The 26,900-nt window shown below is 43.4% G+C and overlaps 1 protein-coding gene across 1 annotated transcript in view; it reads right to left on the bottom strand.

The window, feature by feature from the left end:
* LOC308561962 (claudin-12) overlaps positions 1–26,900 on the bottom strand; it is a 60,331-nt gene that overhangs the window by 10,495 nt on the left and 22,936 nt on the right. The window contains exons 3-4 of the mRNA XM_081147681.1: positions 19,536–19,716; positions 348–394 (exon numbers count right to left, since the gene is read on the bottom strand). Coding sequence (XP_081003807.1) covers positions 348–394; positions 19,536–19,575 — 87 coding nt within the window. The 5' untranslated portion in view covers positions 19,576–19,716. The remainder of the gene's footprint in view (positions 1–347; positions 395–19,535; positions 19,717–26,900) is intronic.

Genomic DNA, 26,900 nt, shown 5'->3' with positions numbered 1-26,900 from the left:
TTAGGGGATAGAGTAGCAAGAAATTTTTCACTGTATCTCAAAGGGCTTATTTTTCCTTGATAGAAAAAAATTCTTCCCAAAGTCAGTACAATTTTTTCATGCAAAAAATTGCTGTTTTTGAAGCATCTAGAAGGAAGTACATGTTTACACTAAATTACTTCTTATTTATTTCTAGATCCTTGGAGAATGGTTTGAAATGTAGAAATACATCTTAATAACTTCTATTAGTCATTCATATTATAGAAATTGTATAGAACAAAGTTTAGCATATCTTTTAGGCTGCAGCTCTTAATTATGCGACTTTATAACATTCCCAAGGTAATTTCCTCATAAGAAAGTTAACTTACTTTTCTATCTTCTATGCATAGTTGACAATTTTTCTTTAATGCACATTCTACAAGAAAAAATATTAAGTAAAAAAATTTAAATACAAAGCCTACTTATTGCTCAATATATATAAAAGTGCATTTCATTTAGTCATTCCTGTTTCATAGCATAGTCACCCATACCCCAGCATTTTACTTCATTATTTTCAATAATCTAGAAACTTTTCCCATTGGTGCTATTTAAATCTTTATTTCCCCTGCTACTTGGAAAAATAGGAAATGGCACCATCTAACTTTGATCACCCAAGTCAGTTCTACAAAATGACTTCTAAAAAACAATAAGAAAAAAATCGCAATATCACTGTATAATTAAAACACCATACTTTAAAAGCCTCTTTGAGTAATTCTGTTATTCAGCATGGTTTTGCCAAGATATAGCTGGTTAACTAGTCCTTTAAATATTAAAAAATATAAATTCTCCATCTTGTTTTGCCACAAAGCTTTAAAAACTTTCTTCAAATGAGGATTTACATTCTTCTTGTTTTGTGAAAAAACAAACAAACCCCACACAACTAGAATATAACTTATATTCAGAAGTTCTAGAATAAAAAATATGAGATTGTGAAAAAGCATTTCAGTGGTTCGTTTTATGACTCCAACATCTCTGTAAAGTAAGTAGGGTGTGAAATGAATACCCCAGTTGTCCTGTGGTACAGTAACAATGAAGAAACTCACTCTGTTTTGGGGGAACAGAGTTCACAGGCTCTATGGAAAAAGTCATACTTTTCTATTTAATTTCAAATTGTTTGATTGGAAACAGATTTGATTTGGCTGGAAAAAAACTTACAACAGTTTTTCAAATTAAGTCTTATTGAATGTTCCTTCCTTCTATCCAAAAGCATCCTTGAAGTTCCCAAGGGGAAAGCTGAGTGGAGGAAAAGGCAAGGTCAATGGGAAAGACTCTACTGCTCAGCTGCGGTGGGAAAGCTGCCTTCAGGCTCACCCCAGGAGGCAGGAGCAGGGAAACAAAAGGCACATGACTAAGCCACCATTCTCCAAATTCTCCTTGCTCCCCACAGCTTGTTTTGTTAGCTTAAGTTTTAATTTTGGAGCAATTTCAGATTTACAGAAAAACTGCAAAGATTATACAGAGAGTTCCTGTATACCCCTCGCCCAGTTCCCCCATCACTAGCATCTTACATTATCATAATACACTTATCAAAACTAAAAACCCAACACTGATATATCACTTCTAACTAAACTCCAGATTTTATTAAGAGTTCATCAATTATTACACTAATGTTCTTTTTCTGTGCCAAGATCCAGGAAACCACATTGCATTTAACCACCATATCTCTTCTGGTCGGTAACAGTTTCTCAGCCTTTCCCTGTTTTTCATGAACTTGACAGTTTTGAGGAGTACAGGTCAAATATTTTATAGAATGTTCCTCAATTTGGGTTTGTCTGATGTATTTCTCATGGTTGGAGTGAATATGGGTTTTAGGAAAGAACACTGCAGAGGTGACACTCTCTTCTTATCGCATCATATCAGCATGTATGTGATATCAACATGGCTTTTACTTAACTTTTATATACTTATTTTTATTTTTTTAAAATGCGTTTTTATTGATTTCAGAGAGAGGATAGGAGAGGGAGAGAGATAGAAACATCAATAATGAGAGAGTCATTGATCGGCTGCCTCCTGCAGGCGCCCCGCTCGGGATCGAGCCAGCAACCCCAGCATGTGCCCTGACCGGGAGTCGAACCTCGATCTCCTGGATCCTAGGTCGATGGGCAACCACTGAGCTATGCTGGCTGGGCAAACTTTTATATATTTAAATACATTAGAGAAAGTTGAAGACATGGCTGCTGCTAGCACTAGTTGAAGACACGGGGTATCTTCGTGTGAACTTGGAAAAGGAGCACCTCTGAAATGACCAATGAGAGAAATGCTCACCCTTTCTGAGCAGCCACAGCAGAAACTCGGCCTAATGGGTAATATAAGCTGACCCTCACCCTCGGGTTATATGAAATCCTTACTGAGCAAGTTATAAACATAAACGCTGGCTTGTAAACAAGTATAGCCAATCTTCACAATCCGGAAAGGTGGTTATTATTATCCCCACTTGATTGATAAAGAAACTGACCTCACAAAAGTCAGCGCATTCAAGCTCGCTTGCTAATATGGCAGAGTATGGATTTGCATCCATGATATTTACTCGGCCACCAGCACCTCTCCCTTCTCCTGGGAAACAGAACCCATCCTTCCTTTGCAGAACTGCTCCCTCAGCTCTGAACACATAGTAGGACAGGTCACTGCCCTCTCCTCCTCAAACTCCCTGATCCCAGCCAGGCACCTAAGGCTTTGCTCCTGAATCAAATTGGGCTAATCCCAGACCAGACCCAATGCTCCAGGGAGAGGGAGTATAACCAAGTCAGACCAATCAGGATCCTCCCCCCACGGCTTAGAAATTGGAACTTGAGGGTCGAAGGGTAGTGGGGGCTTCATTCTCTTCGCTTGGAAAGCTGAAGGGATGTGGGCTTGGGCGCTGCCAGGGGCCAAGAAGGAGGCCCTGAGGAAGAAGCTAGTAGGAGAGAATGAAGTTGACAGGCAAAAAAAAAGGAAAAACAGAAGCAAAGGGAACTGGTGGCGATTCCCTCATTCCTGAGTCCACTGCATTTCTCCTCTTGTCTTGCTCAAGTGAGACAGTTACATTTCTCTTATGTGAATAACCTTGGTTTCTTATACTGCAGACAAAAATGTTCCCGTGAATGTAAAGACCACAGCTTCGCTTCTTTCCACTAAGTCCTGATATTCCCCTTCTTGTCATCTGTTAACCTGCCCCCCCAACTTAAAACAGACTTACTATATTTAAGTAGTTATAAAAGTGGTACATGTTCAATATAAGAAATAAATATACATAAAAAATAAAAATCAACTGAAATTCCACCATACAGAAAAATGTAGGTTCTTCACCTGACTTTGAGCAAACTATTTCCATGATCTAAAGTTGGATTTTGCTATCACCCCACATGGCTCTAACCATGAACTGTTAAATCACAATATTCTGTTCTCAAACTAGCATCTTCTTTCCTCTCTCACATGCATTTTGGCATCATTCAGACCTTCACTTTTCTTGACCTTTCCATTGCTTTCCAAATCTGCCCCCATGGCCTCATTAGCTTCATGTTAGTACATCACCTGATCTGGATCCATCGCCAAGGTTTAGATTGAGCATTTGCATTACTAACTAGCAATCTTTCTTACAGTCTTTCTGGCCCTTTTGGGTAAGCAGAAGATGGAAGGGACTGAGAAGTTTACTAGGGGAAAGAGTGAAACCCCACCTCCTTCAGATAACAGCACCCCCTAGTCTAGAGGACAGAGGAAGGAGGCAGCTACCAGAGCCCAATACAATAAGTATACTTAGAGGGTGCAAGGAAAACATCCTTGGTGTTTACCATTAGCAGAAATAAACAAATAGATACTTCCAGAATAAAGAGAAAGCCTGAAAGCCTTGTCTCATGTTCAAGTTACTTACCCTTCAATTTATTTCCTTGAAGAAATCTACCTTTTTGCCCTGGTCAGTGGTTACTGGTCAGTAGTTAGAGTCGTCCCTTGCACCAAAGGGTTTCAGGTCAATTCCAGGTCAAGGGCATGTATTTGGGTTGTAGGTTCGATCCCCGCTCCCGATCAGGCCCGTGTAGGAGGCAATCATTCCATATGTCTCTCTCACATGGATGTTTCTCTCTCTTTCTCTCTCCCCCTTCTACTCTCTCTAAAGATCAATGCAAAAAGTATCTCTGATCGAGAATTAACAAAATAAACAAACAAACAAAAAGAAAACTACCTTTTCATCTGTTCCTGATATCTTAACTTGGAGACTTGTTTCACTGAATCTATTTCTCATTTGGTGGTTCTCTAGCTCAAAGCACTAGTGGGGAAGTTTTCATCTGTTCCCTGAGTTATGTTTTCTTCTAGGGTAGATTATTTTCTACATGCTATCATATACTCCTCAATTTCATTATTTATTTTGTTAGCCATGCAGTATTTGCATATAGTTGTTATATTGTCTATTTTCATCTTGATCACCTTACCACTGTCCTTGAGATTTTTTTTTTATGAGAAACGAGTTTTGTGATATTTTATGTCCTGTTCACTTGGTTGCTCTCAGCATTTGACGAAGGCATAGAACTCAAATGAGACTATGCCAGATTTTGTTATACTGTGGGGCTCTACACTCTCTTCTGAGGTTTTTGCCATTTTCCACTGTCAGGGTTCACTCTAGCTAATTGGAGGTGTTTCCCATTTCTATAAAGGGGATGTCTTTGGATTGTAGATCTGCCCCCCTAAATCTAGTTTGTAGCTCAGGAACCTGTGTTTCTATCAAAGTCAGGCTACTCTTCAGTTTCTGTTTTCCTTATTTCTCCTCTGTAACCCTTCTCTCTCTCTCTCTCTCTCTCTCTCTCTGTCCATTTCCTATCTTAATCTTCAGAACAGAGTAAAGAACAGGATACTGCTCAATTTGCATCCCCAAATCTGGGAGCATTAATGAAATTTCTTGGAATTGAGTGACTCTCTAGTTACTTCTAAGGGGTGATGGTGGCACCAGAGCATTGCCACGCTGTGCTGATCCAGAATGTTTGATTTCTTTTCTCGGTTGCCACTTGCTTTTTAGACTATGCCCACCTGTTGTCTGGTTGCTCCTGGTGAAAGAATTTCTCTACATGGGAGTACTTTTTAAATTCATTCATTAGATATTGGGGAAGAAAATTCTTAACCCAAAGTCCCAAGTGCAGACTGTAAGTTTTTAGGATATTGCTTACTAAGTTCTCAAATATAAATGAACGTGAGGGCTAAAAGCCCTCAGGATCAAAGCGACCTGCTTTGGGGGAGGTCTCACTTGACCTTGGATCACCCACAAAGTCCTATCACTCACTCAGAATCCTACCAGGGATGTAGGTGGGGATCTCAGTGAGCGGTTAGAATCCCTTTCTCAGTTTTAGAAGTGAAGGAATCATGTCTAAGAGACCATATCCTTATTAATAGGAAAGTTACACGCAAGGACAAAGGGGAAATTGCCCCAGGCCGGGAGGCAGACACTCGGGGGAGGCCTAGGACAGGCGGCACCAGGCTTTCCCTCGGGAAGGAAGCTGTTTCCTCAGCAGCCCTGGCCAGCGTGGTCAGCCCTAGCACTGACTGTGTTCTCTCTGATTCCTCATTTGTTTTATTCACTCTCATTTTGCTCTTACTTGAGTATATTAATAAGGTCCTTTGAAATTCTAGTGCGACTCCAATTTGCTAGGGAACAAAGGGAAGGATTTGTGTCTAGGTGTGGCCTGTGTTTTTAGGTCCCGGCGTGGGGAGAACAGGGCAGGATGGTGCTAGAACACTGTTCCTCTTGGAGTGTGTGTGGAGACGACCAGGAGAGAAATCCACGGGGAAGGTGAAGCCGGAGGGAACAAGCCAGGCCTCTAATTCAGTCTCTCCCCACTGCCCTCCCCTCCAAGCTGAGCGCTCTGGGTTTGTTTTTAGTAAGGAAGACGGATTCACTCAGAGATGCTAACATTCTTTAGGGCCCCGGGAACCAGACAGCAGTAACTATCCTGTCCTACAGTCTTCATAAAAATGGCAATCTTGGCTCTACAGGGCATTTTCCAAGTAATTTAAATTTTATTCTTATTCTGTCTATATACAGTTCCCCTTTAGGATTCTAAAACCCTACTTCCAAGTTCATAAATTCAACTCAGGACCATTCTGAACGCTGCAAAATCCCTTCCGTTGGGGAGGAAACACCAAGGGAAGTCTCCAAACCAAAGCAATTACTTCTTAAGATCCAAAGTGAGCAATTTATTAGCGAAGACCTTAAAACACTGAGAAAGACTACTTAGCTATGGCCACTGAGAGGAGTCCAGTTAGAACAAAAACCAACGGCTTATTCACAGCCCGAAGCTCACGTGCTTGCTACACAGGCCCTGCGGAAAGCCAGGGGAGGGGCCTTCTCGCCCCAACTTAAAACGATTTTAATCTTTCTCCCCCCATTTCAGATATAAGACAAATTAATTCGAGCCCAACTTAACTGGATTTCACCCAGAACGTCAGGAGCCTTTCCATAGGTTTTCTCGCCAGCACCGCAAGGACACAAGCGACCAGGCGGCGAGGCGAGCGGGGGCGGGGCGGGGCGGCCGGGAGGGGGCGCTGCGGGGCCGGCCTCAGGCTGTGGGGCGGGCCTCGGGCTGCGGGGCCGGGAGGGGGCGCTGCGGGGCGGGCCTCGGGCTGGGGGCCGGCCTCGGGCTGGGGGCCGGGAGGGGGTGCTGCGGGGCGGGCCTCGGGCTGCGGGGCGGGCCTCGGGCTGGGGGCCGGCCTCGGGCTGCGGGGCTCACCTTTGTCCACGTCCGAGCGCGGCCTCTGCTGGCCCCTGGGCCTGGAGACCTGGGCAAGGCCCTTCTCGGAGAAGCTGATGAAGAGCTGGGTGAGGAGGACAGCGAGGAGAACCGGCAGCAGGACCTGGCCCCACGCCCGCAGCCCGCACATGGCGGCTCAGGCCTGGGTCCCGCAAGCTCGCAGCCAGCGGCCCCGGCGGCCCCGGGTCGGGGACTGTGACCGCCGCGGCCCGGGTCCGAGGCAGCCCCTCGGAGCCCAGCATAATCGCAGAACCCCGGCAGCCGCAGGGTTCCGGCCGGAACGCACAGGGGCGCGGGGCGAGGCCAGGGCGCGGGCGCGGGCTTCCGGGGCCCTGAGCGCCCAGGCTCGCTGGGTCCTGCTGTAAGGCTGCTTTGGGAACGAGGCCTGGATTCTCATTTTCACCACTCAGGCGCGTGGAAAGCTTTGCGCCTTTCCGTGCGCCCTCCTCCCAGGTGAACCTACCCGGCCCGCGGGGGGCGCGGCAGGTGCTGCGGTCCCGAGCCTGCGCCTCCTGGATCCCGTCCTGGACGCCGTGGCCCTAGGGGCATGCGCTCGCCAGTCTCCCTGTAGAGGGTGTGTTTTAACGGGTATACAGATGAATGTTTCTTTTTCTTTTCATAGCTATGAATTTATTTTTAAAGTGTATCAGAAAAATATAATTAGTAGTTATAATGAAACAGTGGCAACAATACACAGCTTGAAAACTATAACTTGGAGTACATAGTTTAAAGGATATGGCAGAATGATGCAGATGGTTCCAGAATGACTAAACTTTGAGCACTGTGGGGGTGGGGTGGGGGTAGGGGTGGGTGTGACAGGGCATGGAAACTTGTCCTTAACCAGGGCCTATCTTTTTTTTTTTAATTTATCTTTATTGTTGAGAGTATTCCAGGTGACCCACTTTTTTCTCCCCAATTGACACCTTCCACCTCGCTCCCACCCCCTCTCCAGGCCTTCATCCTGTCATTGTCTGTGTCCGTGGGTTATGCATATATGCATATAATTTCTTTGGTTAATCTCTTTGCACCCTCCACCCCCCTCCCCTCTTCCCTCTGTATTATGATTGTCTGTTACATGCGTCAATGTCTCTGAATCTATTTAGTTCATCATATTCTTTTGTTCATTAGCTTCTTGTTAAAGAAGACCCTTCAACATTTCCTGTAGTGCTGGTCTGGTGGTGATGAACTCTTTTAGCTTTTCCTTGTCTGAAAAGCTCTTTATCTGACCTTTAGTTCTAAATGATAGCTTTGCTGGGTAGAGTAATCTTGGTTGTAGTTCCATGTTTTTCATCACTTTGAATATTTCTTGCCCTCCTTTCTAGCCTGCAGTTTCTGTTGAGAAATCAGCTGACAGTCATATGGGGGCTCACTTGTATGTAATTAACTGCTTTTCTCTTGCTGCTTTTAGGATTCTCTCTTTGTCTTTAACCTCTGGCATTTTAATTAGGATGTCTTGCTGTGGGCCTCTTTGGGTTCCTTTTGTTTGGGACCCTCTGTGCTTTCTGGACTTGTAAGTCTATTTCTTTCCCCAGGTAGGGGAAGTTTTCTGTCATTATTTTTTCAAATAGGTTTTCAATTTCTTGCTCTTTCCTCTCCTTCTGGCAACCCCAATAATACGAATGTTGGGCCTCTTGAGGTTGTCCCAGAGGCTCCTTCTACTATCTTCATATTTCTGGATTCTTTTATCTTTTTGGTCTTCTGGTTGGGTGTTTTTTGTTTCTTCATGTTCCAAATTGGTGATTTGATTCTCAGTGTCCTCTACTCTACTGTTGATTCCCTATAAATTATTCTTCATTTCAGTTCAGGTAGCCTGCATTTCAAATTGGTACTTTATTATGTCATCGATTTTCTCAATTATTTTCGTCATACTCTTACTAATATCCTTGAGCATTCTTATAACCATTATTCAGAACGCTATCTGTTACCTTGCTTGGATCTATTTCATTTAGTTCCTTTTCTAGAGATTTCTTCTGTTCTTTCCTTTGTGACATGTTTCTTTGCCTCCACATTTTGGCTGCTTCCAGGTGTTTGTTTCTATGTATTAGGTAGAGCTGCTATGTCTCCTGGAATCTGTAGAGTGGCTTTGTGTAGTAGGTGTCCTGTAGGGCCCAGGGCCTCAGCCTCCCCAGTCACCTGAGCTGGGCCTTCTAGGTGCTCCCCTGTGTGGGCTGTGTGCACTGTCCTGTTGTAGTTGAGCCTTGGTTGCTATTGGTATCACTGGGAGGAATTCGCCACGTGGCCAATCGGGTGTGAGGACCAGCTGCAACTACAGCCAAAGAGCTGCTGTGCTGGAGACACCCCTATGGAGCAGGATTTACTTCAGTGGGGCTTCAGTGTTCACCAAGTGTGCCCCTTGAGTGTGTCACTCGTGGATGTGGTAGGGTTGTAATCCAGTGTGGTCAAGTCTGATCACTAGGTGCACTGTCTCTGGGGCCTCCTGGGAGGTGCAAAGTGAGCCTGTGCCAGTGCCTTGCCCAGGGCCACCCAGCATGAGCTACACAGCAAACCGTAGATGGCTGCTACTTGTGCTGGGCTTGGAGGTGCCCAGGAGAGGCCAAGCTATGAGCCAATGCAGCTGCCGCTAGTGCCAGGCCTGGGGCCACTTATCAAGCCGTATGGGGCCCGCTGCTGCTTGTTTGAGAGATTTTAGGAAAGTCCTAAGCATGAGGCTGGAGAGGCCACTTGCACAGAAAAGCCCCTGGAAATGGCCTGGATGAGCTGCAGGTGGGGAGGGGCGGGGCCTCCGGGAATCACGGGGCGGGGCCAAAGGTGGGAGTCAGGTGCTGGCAATTCAAACATGGTGCCTGCCTGCCGGCTGTGTGCGGGGAGGACTCGCCAAAGGAGCCATGGCCTCCGCCAGCCCTTCTGCCTGGGAGGAAGCCGCCCCTCCGCCTCTCACCCTGACTTCAGGCAGGTTAGTTCCTCCCCGAGTGTCCCGGGTCCCTTCAGGCTGCTGCCCGGCGCTGGGCTCAGAGGGAGAGTGTCTGAGTGAGTCTGTGTGCCGGCCCTTTAAGAAGAAAGCCTGGGGCTCCCGCAGCCTCCGCGACCCTCAGGGACAGTCCCCGCTGGTTTCACAGCCCAGAGTTGTGGGGACGTCTCTTTCCGGCCCTGGAGCCCTGGGCTGAGGGCCTGCTGTGGGGCTGGGACTCCTCACTCCTCCAGGAAACCGCCACTGCTGAGATTCCCTCCCGGGTTTAAACAGCGGCACCGGGTGTGGGCCTGCGGCTGTGTCTCCAAGATTCAGCCCCCATCCGCCCGCGTCTCCGCCCCTCCTACCGGTCTCGGTGCTGCTTCAGTTCCCTGGTTGTGGGGCTTCTGTTCAGCCAGATCTCAGGAGGTTCTGAGTGATGGCGGTTCTGTATTTTAGTTGTGATTTTGATGTGGTTGCGGGAGGCGGCGGGTGCAGCTGTTACCTACGCCATCATCTTGTTTCTCCCTCCAGGGCATATCTTGTTTTGTTTTTCAAAAATGAACAATGCAGCCATGGCCTGTGTGGCTTAGTGGTTAGCTCACGGGCCCTCCATCTGAAGGGTCATGGGTTCGATTCCTAGTCAAGGGCACGTACCTGGGTTGCAGGTTCCATCCTGACCCGGGTCAGGGCGTGTGAGGGAGGCAATCAATTGATGTGTCTCTCTCACATTGATGTTCCTCTCTCTCTCCCCTCCCACCCTCCCTTCCATTCTCTCCAAAAAAATCAATGGAAAAAATATCCTTGGGTGAAGATTAACAAAACAAACAGAAAATGAACATGCTGTTGTCCCTTAGCACCCCTGGCATATTGATCTAGACTGCACCCTGAGTCCTGTGGACCTCGTACTGATAACAAAGATGGAGAGAGGGAAGGCTGTGAAGAGTCCAGACTACTTTTTTCTTCCCTGTTTGCAATGCAGAGGTCAGATGGAGGGTTATAAGCTATAACATGAAAAGTGCTCTTATAAAGTGGCAAGAAAAGAACCAGTAGAGACCTGTGAAAAGCAAATCCAAGTAGCCAGAATGTGTTAAAAAATATTTTAACGCATGCTGGCACTAGGAAACTGTAAATTGAAGTAATAATGGGTAGCACTTTGTACCCATCCGGTCAGCAAAAAAATCAAAACAAAACTAGCACACACTGCTAGTGAAAATGTAGAAAAAAATACTATTATAATTTTTGGTGGAACAGTGAATTGTTATAGTGTCTTTGGAAAATAAACAGGCAACAGCCATTAATATTAAAAATACAGCCCGGCTGGCTGTGGCTCAGCAATTGAGCATCGACTGACCTATGATCCAGGAGACTGCGGTTCGATTCCAGGTCAGGGCACATGCCCAGGTTGCAGGCTCGATCCCCAGTGGGGGGAAATGTGCACGAGGCAGCCAATCAATGACTCTCTCATCATTGATGTTGCTATTTTTCTTCCTCTCTCTGAAATCAATAAAGACATATTTAAATATATACATATATATATTAAAAATACATATAATCTTTATGTGCGTGTTTTTGTTTGGGAACCAGCCCCTCACCACTTCTGACTTCTCATAGTGTAAGTGGGGCTCTGACACTACCCTGGAAGTGGAGCTTGAAAACTAGACCTGGACAAATCAGAACATGGCATTTCTCTGGCCACCATGACTGGGTCAGGGGTAGACACATGACCCACACTGGTCCAATCCAAGTCAATCTCTGGGCTTTTGATAGGAATGCTGGGCCAAAGATGCTTATCTTTCTCTGGATTTGAACTGGGAAGGGTTTAATTCCCATAGCTGCCAAAAGTCATCTTGAGACCATGCAGAGTAAGGCAGTGAATATGCCCTGCTCACAGCATAATTCACTAATGGCCTCAGCGGTTGTCCCAGATTCTTCCATCACATTTGTGCCAAGTCCATGCTTCCTACAGGCTGCTTCCATCCAAGACTAAGCATGCAGGAGCACTAATGCAGGGTGCCTCCAGTGGAAGATTTTGGCTCAAGCTCGAGGACTTCCTGTCAATCTGGTTGAAACTTTCTTAGAACTGGGCTGTATACTCTGAAGTTCTACCAAATAAATCCTCCTTTCCCCCCTCTTTTACAGGTTTCATACCTGAATTGCTGTGTGAAGGTTCTCCCCGCCTTCACTAGCTCCCTCCCCTTTATCTTTCCCAATTGTTTTCCTAATAAACCTCTCGTACTTCTAATCCCATCTTGGCAGCTGATTCTTAAAATAACAATAACTAACACAAATGCTACGAGAAGTGTTCTGAGAAAACGAGGTAAGATAAAGCTTTGAGACTGATTCACTTCTTCTCCAATGTATAAAGATGCCACCTTGAGCAGTATGTGGAGTATGAATAGTTCCTGAAAAGAGATGACAGCTAAATGGCTAAAAATTTTATTGGTGGTGAAATGTTTTCCACTTAGGAAAATGAACTAGTGGAGATAAGAATGCCTTGGTAGGTATATAATTCAGTCGTTTGAAAGGATAGGGAAGTGGTGCCTACAAGAACAACAGAATTGGTTCGTTAAAGAGTTGTATTGATGCCCTGAAAGAGGGGTAATGAGAAACCAAGGGCTAGTGACTAGCAGTCAATGACTAAGTGTGGAATCTAGAGGACCTCTTTGGTAGACTTTGTCCCTAGTAATGGAAGAGTGGGCAAAGCTAAGCAGCAGAGGACCTGATAGAGAGTTCCAGAGACATTTACGTGCCTAGGCAGGCAGGTCTTATGCTGAGGCCAGAGCTCTGGTTAGAAAAGCTTGAGACCCTGAAACATGCTATGTTTAAGTGCCACCTCCTGGGCCTTATTACTTTGGGAACCTCATAATCTACACGGATATTAATGAGTCCAGCCTCTACATCAGTTTCATCCTATAAAGAAGAGATACCAGACTTCTTAGTGATGCTGGAGCCCTTTTTATCAGCACATTCTTGATGGCCTTGGTGAGTGGATGGATGCTCCTAGGGGTGTAAGGTTGACTCTGCAGTTCCCTCTGAAATCTCAGAGCTTGCAGGGGTGGCCTCCCTGTGTGCTAGAAAACAAGGGTGTCTGAATAGGTGCCCTCATATGTGCCTCCTGCCTCTTCTCCTGGCTCCTAGGCCAATAATGGTTCAATCCCAGTAGAATCCAGCTGGAGATATGCTGGGCCTGATAAGAGAGGAAAAAATTATATTCCAAAGTATAATTAGCTTTTATTGTTTTCTGCCAATGAGTGCCACTAATATTGAATTTTGAGGGTGCTTGAACAAGGAGCAGGAATGTTAAACTGGGTAAGCAAGAGTTCATCAACTTGGGGATAATTTTGCAGGACATGGGATTTAGTGCACTAGCAAGCCCTCAGGATGGGGACACACTCACTGTTAGGGTGGCTCTGAGAAGCCTGAAGAAAGTGATGGCCAACACTGGGGAAAGTAGAAATGCCTGAGTTGTCCAGGCTGGAGGAATAGGAAGGAATGAAAAGGCTAGAGAATTAGGCTTGCTGAAGTAAGCATATTATATGAATCCAGAAAAACCACCAGATGATTATGTTCTAGGAGAGGGTCCTGAGAAAACACCGTTCACCAAGGCCACCAGGAATGTGTTGGTAAGGAGCATACCAGTGTCACTAAGAAGTTCAGCGATGGCTCTCCATGCAGGCCAGGACTGACAGTAGAAGCAGTCATGGATCTGGGCTTCATAACATCCATTCAGAACAAAAGAGCCCCCAAAGTAATAATGGTCAACTGGTGGTACTTAAATGCAAGAAGCCAGGAGGCCACATTTGCCATAACAACCGCCAAAGTCAGAGGGGAGGCCAATGGGGGCTTGACCTATGGTGGTTAGTAGAGCAAAAGAGAGGGGCAGTCAGCAAGGTACTGTTTAGCGTCCACAAGAAAAGAACAAAAATAGAGGAGCAGGAGGCTGAGGGCAATAGCCCCAATAAAAAGTCATGATCCCTTCTGCAGTTCCCAAACTTGAGCCAATTTTCAGATCCAGAACCCATTGACTAAAGAGGTGTTCACTTTTTAGAAGGGACGCCACAACACTGCTTCAAAATATACTATAATGATTCTCCCAGTTCTTCCACAAAGGACCTATAACCATTTACTAGAGTGACTGTACACTGGGGAAAGAGAAATACCTGACATTTTGAGGTCTTTTGGACACAAGGCCTGAGTTGACATTGATACATGGAGACCCAAATCATCGTCCTGTCTAACCCTGTCTTGGCATCTGCTTCTCAGAGGACCCCACCTCATAAGGGAATAGCCACCATGAGAACTGAGTCATTTCAGAAGAAACAGGTTCCTGCTGATCTGTCTGGCCCCTGGATCAGACAGTCCCTGGAGTCAAACTGTTCTACTGTCTGAGCCTATAATTTGCCCTTTGCTTAAGCCATTGTGAGTTATGTTCTTCATCTGTTGAGCATTCCTTGACAACAACCTTTTAGGACTCCTCACAGGAAGGAAAAATTGTGGTAAAAGATTTGTGTTTATTGTTCTTAAATAAGGTCCCTATGCTCCTTTTCATCTAAACATCTGCAATGAAGAAGGGGAATGTGTAAGTCTACAAATCCCATCTATAAAGCTCCTTTGTTCATAAATCAAGCTTGCTCTCTTGCTCTTTCTACCTATATACAATTTCCATATATGTGTGTATATATTTCTTACACATATACACATACACAAAATAAACAAAAATTTTCCATCCAAATGAATAAAAGATAAAGGGAAAGTTTTTTGATATTTTTCCAAATTAAGAACAGTAGATTGTGATTGTTTTCTGTTACAGAAGACCCTTAATTTCTGGAGCAGAATAGTAGAAAAGATCAGGACACTCCCTCCCTCAGAGCATCGTAGTTATTAAAGGGAAAACCACAGGCCCAAATGGCATCACTTGTGCTAAAGCCCATGATACCAAACCTAGATTTAATACCTGACCTAATTGCTGTTTCAACCTCTCCCAGAAATATAAATTTCATCAACCAGTCTGGAATTTTCTGGTCAACACCAATGAGGTAATCTGTCACATGGCCCTTTCCATCCCCCATAGAAAGTAGAGGCAATCTGCACCAAAAAAAAAAAAAATCCTTGCTGTCATCCTCCCCCACACACCCCAAGATGTCTAAAAACAATCCTTTATTTTTTTTGTTAATAGCTGCCTTGCCTCATCCTTCTTCCTATAAAAACTTTCCATTTTGTACAACCCCTCCAAGCACCCTTCTGGTTGCTAGATAGTTTGCTGCCTGATTCATGAACTGCTTAATAAAGCCAATTAGATCTTCATATTTACTTGGTTGAATTTCATTCTTTAACAGTCTGCTGTGCCTCCTGATTCCTCCCCTGGCCCAAATGTATACCTCACTAGTCCTGAATCTATTCAACAATTACAACACCCCACCTCAGGCAGAGGGTTGGGACACCTGAAAACCCTTGCACTGACCTCAGTCTCTTGGTGCCTTGTAAGTGAGGTTTCATTGCCTCATCAAAAGTACCATCTTGCCCAGAGAGGTAGCCCCAACTCTGCTACCTCTGATTGGAACCAGCAGTCTCATGCTCTTTGGACATAACAATGACCACTTACTCCTCAGCCTCCCAGGTCACTCTTAGCCGATGACTTGCTTTACTACCCGAAAAAATGGAACCAGTCAGAAGAACACTGACTTAGACCCCACCTCCACATGTACCCCAGCATCTGCACTCACATTCTCTGCTTTCATGCCTGTTACTATAGAGGAATTATTCATGCTCCTACTTAAAGTCAAACCTGACCCAAGGGCATTAAATCTCACCTTCCTCATCTCTCCAACAGCTTTGCTCCAGAAACTCTCCTGTTTTTCTTTTGCATCATTTGTTCCTCAGTCTCTCTTGGATCATTCTCAATAGTATATCAACATGCTGTTATTGGTCCTGTCTTTGAAAACACATACAAACCTTTTTCTAACCCCACTTCCTTATTTTCCCCTTGGAAGAAAATTCTGCAAGAGTAGTCTGTATTCATTGATTCAACTCTGATTCAACTGTCTCTTAAACCCTCTCTAAGCAGATTCCCCAGCCCCCAATCCACCAAAAAGTCTCTTGTCAAGGACACTAATGACCTCCACGTGCTAAATCCAATGATCAAATATTGTTCCTGAATATATTTTTCCCTTGGCTTCCAGTTCACCATGTTCTCTTGAATGTCTTCCTACCTCTTAAGTTGTTTCTGCTTTAGTCTCTTTTTTGGATGCTACTTGTCTCTAAGACCTGTTAATATTGAGTGATCCAGACAGAATGCTTGGTTTTCTTTTCTAGGTATATTTATCCACTTGGCAATCTCATCCAGTGATATGGCTTTAAATATCAACCATGTGCTTCAGGCTCCTAAATTTATATTTTTAGTTTGGACCTCTCTGCTAAATTCCCATCAAATATATCAAAATGCCTATTCAACTTCTTCAAACAATGGCATCTGATCGCTACATCTCTACATGTTCAAAACTTATGAGCTTTCCTTCCATCCACTTTCCTATCCCAGTTTTCCTGATCCCACACCTTGGAATCATCCTTGACTCCTTTTGTTTTCTGAAATTCCACATCCATTTCATTAGCAGATCATCTCTACCGTCAAAGGAGCCAACCTCTACCTCCCATTTTGTTACTGTAAGAGCCTCCTACCTGGTTTCTCTGCCCTTGTCCTGCCCGACTCTCTTGGCCTTGCTAGTAATTCTTTTAAAAGCCAGACCAGGTAATACTTCTATCCTAAAGCTTCCATCTCACTCAGAATCATGCCCAAGCTCCTTATAAAGAGCTGACCCCTATGTGATCTGACATCTGCCCATCTTGCGTCTCTGGCATCATCTGTAATTACTTCTCTCTTATGCGATTAGGCTACTGCAATGCTGGCATCTTTGCTGCGTCTCAAATATACCAGGCATGCTATGACCTCAGGGCCTTCACAGTGGCCGTTTCCTCTGCCTGGACACACTTCCGTCAGGTAGTCCCTCGGTTAACTCCCTCAGCTCCTTTAAATCTTTGCTTAAATGGCATATTCCCAATGAGGCTGAACCTCTGCAGAGAATAATGCAGTCCACACCCCCTCCTGTCCCAACCCCCTTGGCTCTCTCTATTGTTCCCAGGCACTGCATTACCTTCTAAAATACCATATAATTTACTTGTTATGTTATTGCTTTTTTTCTTTCTCCTGTCCACTAGAATATAAGCCCCACAGACTAGGGATTTTTGTCTCTTTTGTTTCCTGATGTAATCCAAGCATTAGAAAAGTACCTAGCATATACTATGTGCTCAATAAGTATTTTCAATGAAATCTATATGAAAAAAATAATTTATCGCCTTAGTTCTAGGCTTATATTTCAGGTTCTTTCTGGAAATTTCTACTTGAATGTTTTTCAGATACCTTAAATTCAGTATGCCCAAAGTCAGACTCATACTCCCCATCATATTTGTTCTTCCTCCTGTCTCCTTAATTTGATTCATAACACCAATATCCATCCAGTCACCTAAGAGAGAAACCTCAAAGTCATTCTTCATTTCAAGTTTCGGAAGAAACTCCTGGCCCTCTCCTAATGCTAACAGGCATCTGATGTTATTATCCTTTAGCCACACACACAAATATTTTCTTTCATTGTCTCAGTCACTTGCCCTAGTCTCTTGTGGATTACAGTTCATTGGTTAGTGCATGTGTCTGCATAATAGCATAATGCCACAGACCAGTGGCTTAAACAAAGTAGTTTATTTCTGACGGTTCTGGAGGCTGGAAGTCCAAGTTGAGGGTTGGCTTCTCCTGAGGCCCCTTTCATTGGTTTATAGACAATGACCTGCCTTTCCTCTGTAGTGCATGCTCCTGGTGCCTCTTCCTCTTCCCATAAGGACACCAGTTTCATTGGATTAGGGCCCTACCCTTATGATCTCTTTACCCTAAATTATCCCCTCAAAGGCCCTGTCTTCAAACATAGTTACATTGGGGTTTAGGATGTCAATAGAAGCCGCCTCATTAACATAACAAAAGAAAACTTAAAGCTCTCAGAAACAGACACAGCGATCAAATATGTTTCTTATTATAAATCACAATACAACAGTCCCCCGTTGCATGCCTGAAACTGTGAATGGTACTGGATTCTACAGATACCATGTTTTTCCTATACATATGGGTAACTGAAACCGAGAAACCCAGGATAAGGGTGATTATTCTATCACAGTAGCCAACAGACTCAAGAAAAGAACAATGCACAGTGCTAAGTGATTGACATGACTGCTGATGCCATCTGTTGGTGGCAACAAAAATGACATGTTTTCCGTCTGGATAATAGCTTTGCTCAGATCTATCCACGTATATATGTTGAACGTTTGAGGGCAAAGGAAGCTCCGTATCACCTTTCTTGACCTTCTGTACCCCTCTCTGTGTCAGCCTAGGGCCCAGCAGGAGAGTTAATTGAAGAGAATTCAATGAAGGGACTAAATACAGAGGTGTGAGCAGGAGTAACAAGAGCAAAGGATGGTGAAGCACCCAGGGACTAATAACAAAGGGAAGCTATTACCAGCCCTGGAAATGAAGGGGCAAAGCAGGAGCAGAAAGACTGCCCGATTGGAGCTGTGGTCATAAGGTAGAGGAAAAATAATTTGGTTGAAGGAGCAGGGGGAATACATACCCTGACCTCTTTCTTTTAATACTTATCCCCCCAAAGCCAGAGGGGCAAAGTAACCGAGGTAATGCAATGCATAGAGGTCAGAGTAGGGCAGAGAAGGGTAGGGAATGAATGTGGAGGGTTAGCTGGCAAATAACCAGCACACTTTTCCTTCACAAACTGAATTCCCTCTCCTCTGATTTATAAATTTGTGTGTGTATGCATATATATATATACATATGCACATATATATGTAAAATTACTTTATATTATGGATATTTATTTTATGTATTTGGCTCCCTATATTAATTCAAGATTGAGTTCTTACATGTCTCATTCGTGGTGGTAAGTAGTCCAGTATCCATTATAGGAGAAAATCATAAATAAACATTTTAAAAATATATAAATGAATAAATGAATACTTGTTTTCTGTCCCCATGGCTTAAAATCTTGCTGGGGAAAAAGGAAAAATGTACCCTATTTTATGTTATGTCTTAATGCCCAGCGAATTCCATCTGGCTCCTGAATACAATAAAAAACTCAGTAAAGCAAATAGGGTAATTTTTCCAGATTACCAACTATAAAGTTTATGTGAGAAACAAATTCAAATAACAGATTCTAAGAGAGTTTACCCCATGGTTTAGCTTTTATAAAAAATTTTTTTTAATTATTGAATTTATTGGGGTGATATTGTTTAATAAAATTATATCGGTTTCAGGGATGCAATTCTATAATATGTCATCTATATATTATATTGTGTGTTCACCACCCCAAGTCAAGTCTCCTCCCATCACCATTTATTTCCCCTTTAGCCTCTCCTACTTTTCCCTACCTCCCTTTTCCTCTGGTAATCACCATATTGTTGTCTATCTATGAAGGGGTTTTTGTTTGTTTGTTTGTTTGTTGTTTTTTTGCTTAATCCCTTAACCTTTTGAATTTAGCTTTTTAAAATAAAATTTGCAGTATATATTAAAAATAAGACTAACTCACTTATCTTTGCTTCTGGCTTTAATGGAAGTGGAGAATTGCGTTTATCTCCAAAAGAAGCACTAAAGTCAACATTTAAAGCATTGGATGTAGCCTAAAAGCTGAACTGTAATAACTAAACAGCCTGCTGAAGATAAGCAGATGAAAAGTCTCCAGGACACTACAGATTAATTAGCGAGCACTGTTAAGGTCAGTGCCCCCTTCCCCCAAACACACAGAGAAATCATGTTTATGGTGACAGATACTCCTTTGTACAGACCATTGTACCTGTCGATCTCTGAGCTGTGGAAGTTGTTTGATGTAACATTTAAGACAAACATGCAAATGTACTCATCTTTGCTATCTAGTCACTACAGTCGTCTTAACTGGGTAGCATCAATTTTCAAGTGGTACTGCAGAAGTAGAGCATATAGTTCTCCAAATTCACATTTCCTTTTATGTGCCCGACCTGGGGAAAGAGGGCAAGGTGGAGATTATTTTCTTGATATTTTAAAAAATATAGAAAAAAGAATGTTCATTATCTGTTAGACATCTTTGAGGACACATAAAACATGAAAAGGACATCTCAATGGAAAACATACATTCCAGTTGGTTATTGTTAAGTGCATTGTTCAGCAAATGTTCCGCTATATTGAGTTTCAGGCATCAGCTGAATTATATTATGGTGAAATTTTTGATTAAGGTAAGCTAACTCAAAATGACAGCCAAGGGCTTTTAAAACCCACATTTCAATGAAATCTGGCAGCACAAAAACAGCTGCTCTAAGTCCGCTCCTCTAAGATTTCAAAGGAAGAATAGCAATGGATTTCTGATACCACATGTGCCAACTGCAGAAATTCTAGAACAGCCTGAGAGAGCCAGGGTGAAAGGTCACACTCTGCCTTATACAGATGGCACGTTTAATTATTAAAGAGCAATTTTAATCATTTAATCATTCCAGACCGTGAACTGAAAGGTCTTCTCGGGTGTCTTGGAGCTTGTTGCAACCTAAACTCTGCTGTCAAACTTCTACGGAGCCACTAAGTAGCATATGTGATTCCAAAGCCTAACTTAATTTACATTCTCATGTGAGTTGAATTTGTTTTGCAGCCTCTAAAAGATATTTCTTGGAAAAAAAAAATTTGAAGGTCATGTCTTTGGCAAAGCATATACCAACCCCTAGCAGGAAAATTAAATCTAAATCCTTGCTTCAGACTTAAATTAGGATCAAATTCCTCCAGAGGATGGCTAAATGGCCTCTTTTTCCAGCAAAACTGTTTGCAGTTCTGCTGGAAAATTTTGCATCTGATCTCAAAAAATTTTTCAGAAAAATCTCCTTAGCTTTTGTTCATTGAATAAAGTAAACAACCCCAGCAAAGTGTCTGTTATGTAATATTCAGTAAATGTTAGGCCTTACTCTCATCTCCCATCAAATAGTGCATGCACACACATGCACACATACACTGGGATTCAGGTTTATGTGATTTGGCAAGAACTATGGGGAAAAAAATCAAGGGTAATTCCACCAATCTTTAAAGGCAAAATCAAATGCAAATCTTAGAATCAGCATGCCCATTAGGTAAAGAAAGTTATACTATTGCTGAGCCAATAATACTAGTAAATATTTATTGATAACTTATTATGTGTCAGGCACTATGCTAAGCTCTTTACATGTTAATACTGTAACAGTTTGATGAAAAGGTGCTGCCATTATCTTCACTTTACAAATGAGGAAACTGAGGCATAGTAGATACCTGTCAGGTCATACAACTGGTAAGTGGCAGAGCCAGGATGCCAAACCAGGTCGCTCAAATTTCAAAACCCACGATTGTGTCAGTACACTCCTGCTAAAGACCATCAGGAACACCTGTCACTGAACAAGTTGGGTTTATTACTCATTACGGAGAAGGAAAATTCGCAGCATGGGAAGATGTGGGTGTCTCGATAAGAAGGCGTTGGAAAGGGCTTATGAAGAATTTGGTTTTATGTTAGGTGATTTGGGGGAGGGCTTAAGGAAGCAGGGCTTCTCTCCAGATTAGATGCTATCAGGAAATGGGGGTAATTCTATGATTAGGTTTTTGGTGTTTTTTTTAACATATCTTTATTGATTTCAGAGAGAGGAAAGGAGAGGAAGAGAGAGAGATAGAAACATCAATAATGAGAGAGTCATTGATCGGCCGCCTCCTGCACGCCCCTGACGGGGGGGTTGAGCCCACAACCCTGGCATGTGCACTGACTGGGAATTGAACCGCCATTGCCTGGATCCTAGGCCAATGCTCAACCGCTGAGCCACACCCAGCTGGGCTAGGATTAGGTATTTTAATAAATCTTACAAAGATGAAGATTAGAGAGCTTCATCAGCAGTCACATATTGGCCAGGACAGGGGCACAGAAAGTAGGTAGAAGAGTCCAGACTTGAACTCAGGTGGTCCACTCTGGTATCTGCACATGTACCTGCTTCACAGGCAAAGGCACTGGGAGCAGCAGCAGAAGCAAGACAAGGCTGATGGGAGAGACGTTTCAGAGCAAACTCTGGGTGTGTGGTCAAGCCAAGGTGTCAGAGTAGGAGAGGGGCACCTCAGAAGCCTCCTGGGAGCTCACTGCTCTCACAATAGTCTGAAGTTAAAAATAAAAGTCCCAGTCCCTTTATGGGACCTTTCTAGGCCAGCCTACCCTAAGGGCCTACTGAACACTCTTCTCGGTTCTAAAAGACTCTGTCCCGTTATTTGTGTGTGTGAAAAGGCTACTTTCTCCCAAAGGACTCAGGTTCATGCTGGCAGCCTGGGGTCCCCCAGTGGACTTGACGGAGGCCCCCCTCCCAGCATTCCTGGACCCACTTTCAGAGGAGTCCTCTCCTCCTGGGGTCCTAGACCCCTCTGGTGCTACTGCCAGGAGGTTCTGCCAGGAGACTGCTGTATTAAGGTTTGATAAAAATCATGCTGAGGAGGAGTGAAATGAATATCTGTTGTACCCTCCTCTACAGCAATTCTCCCCCTTTCTTGGAGAACCTCTCCTGTTCTTGGAAATCAGGGATAAGAAAACCCTGATTTCCCTTGGGAACTACCCCCTCTCCATCATGTCTAGTTGTGGGAGGACATGAAAAGGAAGGTGCTTTCCCTGCCACCCCCCTTCAGCCCATCGACACACAGACCAAGGGCGGTGGGGCAGGGCCGCTTGGCATGAGTCAGGCCAATCAGTGTCTCTGGAGTGGAGTGACACAAACAGGAACGTGCAGAGCTGACGAGTGGCAGTTCTCTGCAGCGACTACCCAGTTTCCCAGAGCTGCCTTCATCTCTTTCCTTCCTGAGGCCCAGTTGTTCAACATTTCCTTTGACTCTGAGCTACCTAGAATATTTCCAGTAACTTTTTGCTTAAGTTAGTCAGTTCTTATTGTTTGCATCCAAAAAACCCTAATCGATGCATAGAGTTTATTCGTTAATGTCTTCTATTGAGCAGAGTTTTGGGAAAATGTCCTTTAATGATGTCAGTTGAAAATAATGACAGGACATGCAGTTAAAACTCTGGCTCCCAGTTGCCATGGAAACCAGACAATGCTTTTCCAGGAGACTCTTGCTTTATTATGACTACTAGTCTTTTTGCCCAGCCCTGATAGGTGGTCAGAATAAAGGGCCACAAAGATAATGCATCTTTCACCTTGATTTTCATTATGTGACTCTTTACTTTTCTTCTCAATGGAAACAGAAAATACTGAATTCACAGCTCTTCTTCCACTTGTTTCATTGACAAACAAAAAGAGAAGAGATAGATTTATTTAAATCTATTTGCAGAAACATCTGATTAGGACCTTCCTAAATCTAAAGACTAGTCCCCCAAAAAGTCTACTGTCGTATAAAATCACAGATATCCTTAAGTGGGGTACTATATTCTTCTTGACACAAAGGTAACCCCTTTGCTTCTAGGTTTTTGGCCTTGTGGTTCCATTTGAAGCCACACCAAGTTCTTCAGGGAATGAAATCTTTGGTGACAGAGCCAAAAAAGAACAGGGTTATAACACCACCTCCTGAAAAACCTCAGGATGGGGATAGGAGGCACTTCCTGAATCTCTGTATCGGAACAGACGCTTGTAGATAGTGGACAATGATTTTATTTTAGAAATGAGATATCCTAGGAGCTTCTTATTCTGAAAGTGCAGGTTACACTGAGAAATACAATCATTCTAAAAATGCTCACCTGCTCTTATTTTCAGATGATTGCCTACATGGAAAACTAAGAGACTCCACAAGCTATTAGAACAAATAAATGAGTTCAGAAAGTTTCCTTGATTACAAATCAATAGTGTTCTCATAAACAATTAGAAAATGTAATGGCAACAAAGATCCCTCCACAATATTACAAAAACTAAGGACATAGCCCTGGCCTGTGTGGCTCAGTTAGTTGAGCGTTGTTCCGTGCACGGAAAGGTCCCTGGTTTGATTCCTGGTCAGGGGACATATCCAGGTTAGGGGTTCAATCCCTGGCTGGGGTGCATGTGGGAGGCAACGGATTGATGTTTCTCTCTCACATCAATGTCTTTCTTCCTTCCTCTCTGAAAGTCAATTTAAAAAACATAAATATGAAACAACCAAAGGCATAAATCTATTAGCTTTCAACATCAGTGTAAAAAAACATCCATTGAGTGTAAAAAACAGATTGCAGAATGGAAGATACAAGATATTTATAGCAATGATAAATTCCTTTTTATATAAATATAAAATAATCTTTTTTTATTTATGCAAAAGTACTGTACAAATACTTATACGATAATACACAAAATTTAGTTTGCTGGTTATCTCTGAGTGGTGCAAGAAAATAATGGGATTGGAGAAACACTCGCTTAAAGAATCTAAAGCAAACGTATGGCAAAATGCTAAGGTGTATTGTAGCTGTGTGGTATCATCACCATGCTCTTCAAGGGATTATCATTGTTCCCTATAACTTTATATTTCATAATAAAATGTTTTAAAATACTGTTGAATTGTGAGGACTAAAACAAAAGTTTTCCTTGTTGTTCTCTTATGCCAAGTGGAAGGGGAATGAGAGAGTGAAATAAGAATCAGTCTGAATGTGTAAATGGTTTCGTTGTTCTTGGGGAACTCAACAGTTTAGCAGCCGATGAAGTTACGCGTGAAACAAGGTGGAACATATATGATGGGAGTGGATGCTCTTTATAGCTTTTTTAAAAAAAATGTTTTTATTGATTTCAGAGAGAGAGAGAGGAAGGGATAAAGAGAGAGAGAAACATTAATGTGAGAGAGAAACATCGCTCGGCTGCCTCCCGAACGCACCCCGACTGGGGATGGGGCCTGCAATCTGGGCATGTTGCCCTGGCCAGGAATCTATCCAGCCGCCTTTTCGGTGCCCAGGACAACGCTCAGCCAACTGCGCCACACCAGCCAGGGCAGGGTGGATGCTCTTTAGATGAGCAATCTTCTCTGTTTTCCCTTGTGGAAAACCCTGTCCTTCAAGCTTGCCTAAAACAGAGGTGGTCATAGTGTCCCTGGGCGAGGCGGGAAATGTCCTGAGTCCTGGTGCCGATTTTACCAGTACCTGGTGACCTTGGAGAATTTAGTTTCTCTTGTCCTGTTTCTTCACTTGCAAAAGGTAGGTGTTCCCTGTTCCCCTTTCTCACAGGTTTGTCATGCAGAGTAAATGAGGTGATATAAATGCGAGACTGTTTACCGTGAGAGAAACGTTAGAGGATTCTGTGTACACAGCTCTTGCTGGTTTCCAGATTGAATTACATGAAAAGCCAAATATAGCTAAGATGTTGGGAAGTGGAAAGACAATCACTTTGGGGGAGAAAAAAGCAGAGACTGTGCCTAATATTGAAGGCTCGACAACAGGAAAATGATTATGGGCAAACAGGACTCAATCCCAAGGATTCTCTCGAGAAGAGAGTGTACAGAGGCGCTATGTTAGTACTTTTCCTAAGATGCTAGTGGCTTTTATTTAAACAAATCCATTCCTTCTTTTCTCATCACACTGAGATGGTTCATAGAAATTAAGATGCCTAAGGTTATTTCTATTGGGATAAGGGCTACCCTCTTGGCTTTAACTGGAAAGTAAATACCAATTATTTTCTTATTTTTATCCACCCATGTGGAAAGGCAGTAAATAAAAGCACAAATTCAATAGTTCCACTGTCTGGATTTGAATCCAAACTTTGCCACTTATAACCGAATGTCAAGTTATTTAAGCTCTCTTTGCCTCAGTCTCTCCCTTAGAAAAATGGGGATAATGGTGCCTACCTTTAGGCTATCGGGGTTTTAGGGAAGGCCATCAAACCTCTCTCCAGGGGTAGACCTAGGTTTTGGGGGCCTGAGGCTTCTGTTTTTGAGGGGTCTCTTTAAAAGAAAATATAAAATTATGAATATAAAATAAGTTATAAGGCTACAGGAGGGGGCCCTGAAGCTTAAGCTTTATTACCTTCCAAGTGCAGCCACCTCCGCCTTCCTCCCTTCTCCCAGCCAGGAGCCAACAGAGGAAGTACACACAGAAGTCAGACATTTACAATTCAAGATACAAAGCGTTCTAAAAACCAAGTGTCTTGAAACTCATTTGGCTTCGAAATCCAACATCAGCTGAACTCACTTGACAGTAAAATCTGATCTGAATTGTTGTGATATAGTCTTAATTTATCCCACTCAGTGTGAGCGTTCATACCTTTCATTGCAGAAATAATAATATGCTTGATGATGGGAAGTTGTCCCAGAACCTGTAGATGAAAATCTCTGAATTTTGAGGCCCAAGTGGCCTCATGAGTTTTAGATAAGGGACTGTGGACAGTGTCAGTTTCTTACTGATACAGATGAACTGAGGAACACATCAGAAGGCCAGAAGTAGGAGGCCGAGCTCCAAGAGCAAGCTTTGTGCATGGAGGGGCAGAGAGCCTCTGGGCTGGAGAATAGGTCTGCCTGGTGAAGGAGCCACAGTCTCTCAAACTCATCAACTCCCCCAACTTCTCCTAAGGAGGAAGATGTTATAAGGGGCAGAAGCCCAAAGAGTGACTCCCAAATGTGTCCTTCCTAGGGAGTCAAGAAAAACAAAAATAAACATTCCCCATTAACAATGGGGTTATTGTGAAGTTTAAATAAAACCATGATGTAAAGAGCCTTGTTTTTAACCCATAGGAAGCCTCAGTAAATGCTGTTATTGTCACACTGGAGTAATTTCCCTCTGGGCTCCATCTCAGCGCAGTTTGACCCTTTCCTATTCTGGTCTCTCTTGGCAGCTAAGGAGGCTGGTATGACCCTCAAGAAAAGTGCTGGCCCTTAAGGGACAGATCTCATAATTTCATTTTATCTCTCCTCTTTTTAAAAAATAGGTTTTATAGGTTTTATTGATTTTTTGAGAGAGAGAGGAAGGGAGAGAGATAGAAGCATCGGTGAGAGAGAAACATCATTGATCGGCTGCCTCCTGCACACCCCTGGTGGGGATGGAGCCCGCAACCCAGGCCTGTGCCCTGACGGGGAATAGAACTGTGACCTCTTGGTTCCTTAGTCAACACCCAACCACTTAGCCACACCATCCTGGCTCTTCTATATTCTTTGTCCCGATTTCTTCACCCACTTATTTTACACTTACTTTATCTGATTACATTTTATTTGTTTTTAAACTTTGTGTGTTTTTATTAACTACTGTAAATCCTTTCTG

The sequence above is a fragment of the Miniopterus schreibersii genome, assembly GCF_964146895.1.
Source record: "Miniopterus schreibersii genome assembly, chromosome: 9".
NCBI classification, from domain to species: Eukaryota; Metazoa; Chordata; class Mammalia; order Chiroptera; family Miniopteridae; genus Miniopterus; species Miniopterus schreibersii.
The sequence above is the reverse complement of the archived record's forward strand: the minus strand, read 5'-3'. Positions and strand labels throughout refer to the sequence as shown.